The sequence below is a fragment of the Aplidium turbinatum genome, chromosome 1 (genome assembly GCF_918807975.1).
Source record: "Aplidium turbinatum chromosome 1, kaAplTurb1.1, whole genome shotgun sequence".
Taxonomy (NCBI): Eukaryota; Metazoa; Chordata; class Ascidiacea; order Aplousobranchia; family Polyclinidae; genus Aplidium; species Aplidium turbinatum.
Window position 1 is genome coordinate 5,009,420 of NC_137472.1, and position 9,878 is coordinate 5,019,297.

Sequence of the window (9,878 nt, forward strand, 5' to 3'; positions counted from 1 at the left end):
ACCTTATCTTCTCATCCCCCGATGCTTGGATTCAAGTATGGGACTCACCTTTTTACTGTCCAGTGTCCACCAATTGGTCGATGCGCGGTGTAAATTTGCTAATCTGTAGCTGTGAAACAACATGAGAAGCTAGCGTTGAATACGAAGAAGCCATACTGAGCCAGAAGTTTATTGGTTAACATTCCTTGTAACTGTTATTGAATATTTTATCCATTCCGATCTATTTTTAGCTTGCAACTAGCATTATTCAACGCTATTTGTAGCTTAGCTATAAAACAGTAGATGAACGGTAGATGTATAAAGAAAACAAGTAGATGAATGTCACGAGCAATCATTTGACAGAATTAACGCCCACTGTCCCACAGCGTTGCATACGGCTTTTCAAATTCAAAGCAACTGTGCTCCTTGTTGACAATTGACATGACCTGTGTTTTGAAGATCGTAATCATACGAAACAACAGGAATAGTTACGTAACAATAAGAATAGGCTTCGGGAATTTTCTTTTTTGTAAACAAAACCAGATAAACAAAATATGAAGTTGTGAATCCAGGTTTTTGTGAAAAAAAAACGGAAACCACCAGCACCTGAAAAACCTTGGCGTACCACAGAGCCCCTGTTTTACATCATTTCGAAGTGGCCAGATGTTGTAGTTATGTGAAATGGTTAACTTATGTTGGGTGAGTCGTGGACTCTTGTCCTTTCTAATATCTGTCACGTGATAACGAGCATCCCAACCAATTTATTGTTGCTGGTGGTCAGAAATTATTGTTGGAGATATGATATTCTCAAAATACAGATTCACGGGTGACATATTATGTAAAAAAGATGTCTCGTAATTTGGTGTAACTGCTTATATATACCACTTTTGTACAATAGCCAATATTAGTGCAAGAACGCTCAGTGGAACACAGAACATCAACGCAGCGACCTGCGTCAGAAATCAAAGTAATATAATTCAGTAACTCCAACAGCCTCTTCCACTTTCAATAGAAGGAAATTATCAAATAGCAGATAACGATCCTTCTCTATTTAAATGAGTACAAACTTGTTGTTTTACAAGGTAAGCAGAGGATTCTGAATTCAAGGTACAAACATGCAGGCTGGTTACACCTGTGTTGATATGGAGAATTATTTCTATCCGCCGTGCAACAAGCATGATTACATTTAATATATTTCACGCAAGATGACGTTTTGATTTTGTTTCCAGAAGGTTTAGTTTGGAACTTAAAAATCTTCGTATTCAATCGCCACCAGTAAGAATTGAACTCACGACCCCTGGTTTAGAAGGTTTAGTTTGGAAGTTAAAGAAACTTTGTATTCAATCGCCACCAGTGAGAATTGAACTCACGACCCCTGGTTTAGAAGGTTCAATTTGGAAGTTAAAGAAACTTCGTATTCAATCGCCACCAGTGAGAATTGAACTCACGACCCCTGGTTTAGAAGGTTTAGTTTGGAAGTTAAAGAAACTTCGTATTCAATCGCCACCAGTGAGAATTGAACTCACGACCCCTGGTTTACGAGAGCAGTGCTCTACCACTGAGCTATAGCGTCGGCGTGTGATTATGTTCAATCGCCATCTCCGCTAGAAGCAGTTGAGCATCAACATGGGTTGTCTGTTTCTACGAGTCACAGTTTTTATCTAGCTCGCCCAGTGTCGTCAAATTGAGTTCGGTCCATGCCTGGATGTTGTCATGCCATCGTCTTGGTGGTCTGCCTCATTTTCACTTTCCGTTAACTTTACCTTCCATTTAGATTTGGCTGACTCCGTATTTTGCTCTACTGCTAACTGGTGTGGCCGAACAGTTTTAAAATTTTTGATTTCATTGCTACTGCAATTGGGTGTAGCTTTGTTATAGTCAATAGAGATTCAACTTTCATGTAGTCAAGTAGTCTTTTGTTGGTCATGCTTCTCATAATGTAATTTAAAAAATTGGCGAGATTTTTCATTGTTTTGGAGGTCCAATTTACGCATTCTAGACTATCAGAAACTGCCACAAAGCTGTAAAAATTTGTGACGTTGTCATAAAAATACAATAGGGTTGAGCATAACAACCATGTATTTTACATATTTACAAATAGTTTTAACAGTCGAACGTTTTCGGCTTAACTTAAGCCCTCATCAGGAATCAGAAAATACCTTCAAGAAGTTGAAATTGATTGCATTTCATTAATATTTTCAGATTCCTGATGAGGGCTTAGGTTAAGCCGAAAACGTTCGACTGTTAAAACTATTTGTAAATATGTAAAATATATTGTTGTAATGCTCAACCCTATTGTATTGTTGTGTCTTGCCTGTCTATGGTACAAGAAAGAAAACTCTCTCCCGAAACTATATTATGGTAAAAAGTAACAGAATGTAAAGCGGCGGTCGAATACCTTGTGGGAAGAATACGGTGCGATACTGATAAGCCCAGCCTCATGGGCGAAACACGTGTCAATCGTTGTTTATTCTTGCTATAAATCGGCTGCCATAATAAATCGACGTATTGAAGGAATAGATTCATTTGAGGGAATAAAACATAGATGGACAATTATTGCTATGTTGGTTGATCGTGGTACGTCATCACATTATGACGAGGTTTGATGACGTATTGAGAGAATAGATTCAGGGTAGCGCTGTACTTGGCTGTGTTGAACCTGTATGTCTTCATATAGAGTGATGAGACTCTGAAAGACTATACAGACTCTGTGAATGCTGCCTAAGGTTTTGACATATCTAAAAGTTTCAAAATTATTTATTGCAATCAAAATTAATAAACATTTCTTGTTAAATATTTTCAAATTATAAAAAAAATCTTCAAAACCTAATTTAACTAAAAACATGTTTTTGGACAGAAGTTTATTCGAAGGTCAAGTGGAAGATTTATAGGCAGGTTTCAATATGTTGTTACTGCAGTTTGCATTCATTGTGATTTGTTTGATGCAAATCCAATGTCGAGTTGTTGCGATGCCGACGTCATTCATGCGTGACGAAGTTGCAAAACTGAAAGAGTTTAAACTTGAAAATTTAAAAAATGAAGATATGAAAAAAGTCAATGCCATGTGGTTTGACTTGCCTCACAAACCTTTAGACAAAAAGCAGCACTGGTCTCTGTCGCTGTCTCCTGGTGGCAAACGTTGGGATCCAAGCGATGAAGAAAACATTGGCGACAATACTGATGTCGAAACCCCGCGACTCGATCAATCTTTTACCGGTGTCCCGAGAATGGTCGACATTTCTCTGAGGTCCTCCCGTCCGTCCTTAGCTGCCATATTGCGACTCTTGGAGACGCTAAAGAAACAAGATGTAAGTGGAAATAAAATCTCTACTTATTTAAAATGATTATTTTATTTGTCCATAAAAATAGTGGTAGGCTACTGACATGGAGTCCATGGAGTATCTGTGGATCTGAATCCAAAATAATTTCAATGGAAATATGAACAGGAAGCATGTACTGTATGTTCTTTAAATCTCTAATGGGATATTTTGCTTCGAATGTGATTAGAGACAACCATTTTTGGTTGAAAACCAACTTTTTTGCCGGCAATTTATTATTCCTTGAGATGTTTTTAAAAGTTATTTTGTTAGAGGCTTGATGCTTTAGTTATCGCCGACAACTTGCCACCGTCAAGCATATCTTCAGTCGTCTTACCGAGATGAAGCTGTGTGTTCAATGCATCAAAGTGAAAACCTTGATATCATCGGTTAGAAACCTTTTAACCCGCAGCGGCTGCGCACAATTATATGTAATTTTACGTTTTAAACAAAAGTAAGAGAAGGTTTTTCATCATGTGAATTAGTGAATTAGCCTATTTTGTTTGAGGCTTGATGCTCTAGTTATCGCCGACAACTTGCCACCGTCAAGCATATCTTCAGTCGTCTTACCGAAATGTAGCTGTTTGTTGTTAAATGGCATCAAAGTGACCATCTTGATATCATCAGATAAACAGCGTTTTCTAACTAGCGGCGACTGTGTACAATTATATTTTATTTTACGTTTTAAACAAAAGTAAGAGAAGGTTTTTCATCATGTGAATCTGGTTCGACTCCCGGCTTAAGCTGGTTGTTGATAAATCACTCCTCAATTCGACCCAGGGTGTAATATATTGGGTGGGAGTAGTTGATGAAGGAAAAGCGGCCAAGAGGAAGGGACTGGTCACCGTAATCTCTTTAGTGCCGCAACTTAGTCAAACTTCTTCATGACACTTAGCAACGGAGCACGAGATCACTTTCACCAGCATTGGTACCGGGCCTAAATTATTAACGGCGCTGTTTATGACCATTCGGTTTCTGTAGTATGTAAGCTAGCCTATAGAACTATTCACTTGTGTTATATCATTGGCTAAGTTCTAAAGCACTTTTATATTTCAGATATCCGTAACGTGAAGTCACAACTGGAATATGAAATGACCGTTTCTATCACTTAGAATAGATAATTGTCAATGTAGTTGTTGTCAAATCTGTTAATTTCCTGGTTATGACGTAACTGACGTAACATAGCTCCTTATCACGGAACAAATCGATAACTTTTCAAGTATACAATATTCGTTTTCAATCTGTTAAGAACATACCATCTATTGTTCTGGCATACAGCACCACACCATGACTGAGTATTTGACCAAAATAAGTTATTAAGTTGAAAGCAATTTGGCACGGTTCACAAACCTGTTATAAATTGATTCCAGGTCTAATCATATAATACAGAAGACTTTAAAAACGCTACCTATTTTGTTCTTTCTTGCATAACGCAGTGAAGATGAATCGAGTGACAATGTGATGACATCGTAAACCTGATATGAATTAAAAATGAGCCCTGTGGAAAAACATCTCAGCAATTGTGGAGTGACAATACATAGAACCAGAACATTATCATTACATGGCCACCTGGAGATGCGGCCTGATTTGTCACATTTTGACTACAGCTACTGACATTTTTTGAGATGTTTTTACTTTTTGCGGTTTCCTAATGACAAAAAACTTTTTTGTTGCCTTGGGGAAGCAGTAGAAAATGAGAAAAAGTAAGTTGAAAAACGCAAAATTAGACTGTTATTGAAAATTAACAGTCTGACTAAAATCTACAAAATCAAATTTTCTTTGTTTTTCAACATGTGAGGATATTAAAACCTATTGTGTCATCTGGGGAAAAGAATAAAGAAACCGTAAAAATCTAATTTTTAGATAAATTTATTTAAACGTTGGTCCAAAGTTAAAAAAACCTTGAAATGTCTGCAAAGTGTGACAAATCAGGCCGTATCTTTAGGTGGCCATGAGGATTATTACTAAAAAACGACGAAAAAACGATATTTTTCGTTTGAAACGTTAGTGCATTTGTCAATTAAGCATATCATGCTGTGAAAAGACCGTCAACCCAGCAACTCCATAACTGGTCGACATTATGGATGTTGCACCCATTTATAGAAGCAAGCAATTTAGGGTTGAAGAAACGATTCAGCTTCAGTTCCCCTCAACTGAGGGTCAAAGATGCTTTTTTATATTGAAGCCACTCAAGTAATAAATGTGTTGCCCTCAGTGCTTAAAAGGAGTAAAGCAAAATGTTATTAACTGTCGACACAGGAGTTGTTGAGCTCTAGAAGACTCTGTCTGAAACAGTTCTGTGCAATGTAAACATTTTGAGTCGAATTCCGAGCGTTTGCGTTTCACTTTCACATTTTACTTGATGTTACTTGCAGGGGGACAGTATGAAAGTAATTGTCTTCACTCCCAACAGTGGTTGATCGTAATGGAAAACAGAGGAGCTAAGAAAAATAAACGAAAAAAAACAACAACGTTTCGTGCGTGCATGGAGTTGTTGAACGAAGCTGTTTGTTTGATCACAATAACGAAAGTTGTTTTGAAGGAAGTTGAAGTGAAGAATAGACGTAGTAGCTTTTTCATGCTATGACTCTAACTCACACAGGAAACTACTGACATTGGACGTAGAAAGGTTTTCAAATTCGTTGCACGTGAATTGAGATCTCGAAGTTGTTTTTAGCTTTTTAAAAGTGTGCAATGGCATCTACGACTTTTCTGTTAGTTTTATCTGAAGTAAATTGATGATATTTCGTTTTGCTGTGAAAACACATCAAAAGCATAATTTGTTTTTATATTACAGTGATAATCATTAAGTTTCACTTGCCTGTATGTGGTAGCCTTCTGCATCTTTATCCTCGGACTGACAAAGCCTCTGATAAGTGATTCTTGGTACTGATATTTTTGCGTACGTGTGAAGGCTTTAAACCACTGACACAGGCCCTGTCGCCGAGATTAGCAGAGTGAAGTTTCCGTTTGTTGTTGAAATGTTGTTGCCGGGGAATTATTCCATCCATTAGGTGCCGCTGAATGGAGAGCAGTCCTGAAATGCGTTGTTCAAGCGAACACCCCGAGAGTCGAACTAACGTCGAATGAGATGTTTGGGCCCCAAATCAAGACAGCCGGACGAAGGTTAGCAATCTCTTTGGAAACATATTCGACTAGATATGAATTTCAATGGCAATACAAGACCTTTGCAATGCTCTTTCGCTGTTTCACGTTCATCTTCGGAAAGCTCAGAATTTTGTCTAAGTCTAAGGTTTTCATCGTCTATATACTAAATGATTTAAACTTTTTTTAGATAAAAGTATTTTTCTTATTCTGCCTGAAAAATGGATTTCTCGATTTTGAAGTAATGGCAGATATTTCCATGCTCACTGTTTTAAAAATTTGTTTTCCAAATGCAACGCCTTTTTCCAAGAACGACAATAAAGGTCAACTTTAGAAAGGTCGCCTGATTTCCTTCTTCAACAACTAAACCAGTAAGTGTAACATTTGAAGTGGCTACTGTAGTAGTAGCCATATCATCAGGTGACGACGGGAGAGCAGTCATCGGATGATTGTTGATAACAATTTGTTCGATCTCCAAAGGGTATGTTAGTAATTCGAATTCTTCGAGGGTGGCTTCTGCTACAAAGGAGAAAAAAACTTTCTGAACCCGATAGGAGCATGACAGAGAATTGCAAAAACCTCCACCGCAAATTATCTTTAAAAATTTGGCCCCAGCAACAGCTTCCTACAGCCTGTGGAGATCCGAGTATCCAGCGAATTGAGGAGTCAAGACGACTTCTAAACAAGCACCTTAGGCAAAGCATTGTGTTTTACAAACTTTTCAAGAAGAAACTACACCATGAAGCGAGACACTTCGCTTGGCTGCAAGAACTGCATCAGCAAAATTATGCAATTCAATTCTAACCAATTCCTTGCCAGCACACAATGTACAACATCAAGCTGCAAGTTTTTAGTCTCAGGCAAAGACCTCAACCATTTTTCCCCATTTAACTTCTAACCCATGAAAGTTAATAGTTTATTGAAACCGAGGATGAAAAGAGAAACTCAAAACTCTAATCCTTGTTATAAAAAATATCTTTTTGTTGTGTAATCGTATAATCCTGGTAAATATCGATGATGATGATGTTATGTTCATGATGATGATGATAATAACGATGATGATTGCCAACCGGGAGTGGTAAAGTAATGGACTTTCGAGCACAAACGTTTAAACGACAGCGATCAAACAATTTTAGAATTTATTTTTTCTTGGTATTACTAGCACCTGGTGTAACGTGCCTGATAGAGAGTCAAGGCACGTTTTATTTTTTGCAATGGCAGTTAAGAACACTGTTGTTTTGAGATCAAATTCATATGCAAAAACTTGAGTTGTTAGTTTGTAGACTCGTTTGACTGGTTTTGCTTTAGTATGAAGAGAATGAAAAAATAAACTTTTGTTGAGATTGTGAATAGATTGACTATTAATGTAGAACATATACAACCAAACAAAGTTACTTCCATGACATTGAGCATTTTTTGTGGTGTTAATAGTATTTATTGTATAACCAAAGCTACAGTATGTAGAGTTCTAGCAGAATAAACATAAAGAGAACTGACGATGCACTGAATAAGTGCGAAATATATTTTCTGTAACATCTACTGACAACTGATCCCTGTTACCTTAGCAATTGAGGTTTTAGCTTTCTAGATATGGAACAGGGATCGTTTCAGAATAAGACTAGGTCAGAAAGCGAGGCAGACTCCGACGCAGCTCAGCATCAGCCAAGAGCAGTTAGCTACATAAAGCAATTGACTTATAAATTCCCATTTAGTACTTCAACAGGTACACAGGTTTGAGCCATTGTTTTTTTCTGCACGATGGAGTTTTTCAACAGGTATAGGCTACAGTTTTGAGTCATTTTTTTCACTCTCCTTGCACCGCTTTGAGGTAAGTGACAATAACCTGTATATTGGATCGATACCACCATTGTTGATATTTTCAAACATAGCATTGAGTTGTAACTGAAGTCCTTGCTGTGTTTTCTTGGTTTAAAGTAGTCAGAGCAATCGTTTTATTTTGTCTGTTCGCTCAACATGTAACTGCAAGTAACAAGGTTACGATAACGCATATGAAATAAGCAGCAAGAGCATAGCCAAGTCAGAGTGTTGGAGGTGGCATTGATTTCATGAGCTATTTCAAATATGACAGAGAAGTTCAATTAAATTGAGACAAGCAAGGTTGAAGGAAATAGAGGAAGGACTTTTCCTACTTTCATTTACGGTATATACTTTAATTCGTGGTAGGCCTACAAACTTTTATTCACGGCACATAATTTTATTCATGGAGCTTACACGCATACTGTAAACTAATGCACAGCAATTGAACTGGCAAACGTTATCAAATGAAACCTGTCACGTAGGTTTATGTGTGTGAGTACTACTCTGGCAGAACTGGAAATAATTTGATGAAGTGTTTCAAAAACAAACTCGAAAACGTACTCTCTCAAACATTACAACAATTAGGTTTGGAAATTTAACTTTTTTATCTGTAGCATTCTGTCAAGTTAAGATTTCCCATGTTACATTTATGGAGTACACAAGATATCGGTTAAGCGCATATCGCTTAAACGTATCAATCGTTTTATTGATTCAAAGTCTGATATTCCAAACCATATCCTATCTAATGTTAAGTAAAATTATCGGTTTAACGTATCCTTTTTAAAGGAATATATCCGATAAATGTATCAGCATTTGCTTCTCGGTTCTTCCTTCTCATTCTTCCTTTTCAACAGATTGATCATGTTTGATCAGCTGTGATCTCCTTGATGAACTGCCTCCATTTTGTCCTGTCTTTTGTTTTTATTAGTGCTTTTGGCATGCTTTTTATTCCTGTAATTTGCTTGATATTGTCAAAATATTTCATTTTTCGTCGTCCTTTTGTTCGTTTGCCTTGTAGGGGAAGGTCGGGGCCTATGAGCATATTGGGTCCTATGATCCACCCCTTTATTTTTTTAAATAAAATGTTTTGCCACTCAGTTTCATTCGAAATCTTTTCTTCATGCTTTAATGCACTTTCCACCATTTCCAGGACAATCTCCTGTGAGAATTCAAAGCGAAAGAAGAGTTTCTTTGTTTTTATGTTGAAAAAGTAAATTTTGAGGGGTTCGGAAATTTTACTGTAACTTCCTAGTTTTTCAACAGATATTCAAATGGTTTAATTTGGTGACAAGTAGTGACCTTTTTAAAAGAATAATGAAAGAAGTGCAGTATTAAAGTTAATAGTTTAGAGTCAATATATGTGAACTTGTTAATATGGAGAGTTGGAACCTATGAGCCACCTTGTGTGCTGATCCTATGAGGCCGGCTCATAGGATCCTACTTGGTGGAAATTCAGATCATAATTAGTTTATTATTAGAAAGTTGTTTATTTATTTTTTATATTGAAGCTAGTTAAGATTATAGTAAATTGTTTACGTGTATTTTTAAATTTTTGTTGAACAGTTTAAGATACATTTGTAGGCTATATCTGTATTTTCATAAGCAATTTCAAAAATTAGTTCACAAAACTGACTATAATGCCTCGAACAAATTCAAAAA

At 36.8% G+C, this 9,878-nt stretch overlaps 1 protein-coding gene and 1 non-coding gene across 3 annotated transcripts; one reads left to right on the plus strand and one right to left on the minus strand.

Annotated features, from left to right (window-relative positions):
- Positions 1-1,480: 1,480 nt before the first annotated feature.
- On the minus strand, positions 1,481-1,555 carry Trnat-cgu (transfer RNA threonine (anticodon CGU)). The gene has a single exon. It is a non-coding gene; the product is annotated as a tRNA-Thr (tRNA).
- Positions 1,556-2,844: 1,289 nt separating this feature from the next.
- On the plus strand, positions 2,845-7,214 carry LOC145777249 (uncharacterized). Of its 2 annotated transcripts, none has more exons than XM_082588596.1 (2): positions 2,845-3,287; positions 4,353-7,214. In XM_082588596.1, the coding sequence occupies exons 1-2, from the start codon at positions 2,883-2,885 to the stop codon at positions 4,365-4,367; spliced, it is 420 nt and encodes a 139-aa protein (XP_082444722.1). In that variant the 5' UTR covers positions 2,845-2,882; the 3' UTR covers positions 4,368-7,214. The 2 variants fall into 2 exon arrangements, with proteins under 2 accessions (XP_082444722.1, XP_082444713.1); XM_082588587.1 differs by lacking the exon at positions 4,353-7,214 and adding an exon at positions 3,586-3,718.
- The last annotated feature ends 2,664 nt before the right edge of the window (positions 7,215-9,878 follow it).

Excerpts from the sequence above, each read along its gene's own strand:
- LOC145777249 (XM_082588587.1), top strand. The coding sequence starts at position 2,883 with ATGTTGTTACTGCAGTTTGCATTCATTGTGATTTGTTTGATGCAAATC. Across the intron at positions 3,288-3,585 it reads AGACGCTAAAGAAACAAGAT|TTATCGCCGACAACTTGCCA; the intron begins GTAAGTGGAAAT and ends TTGATGCTTTAG.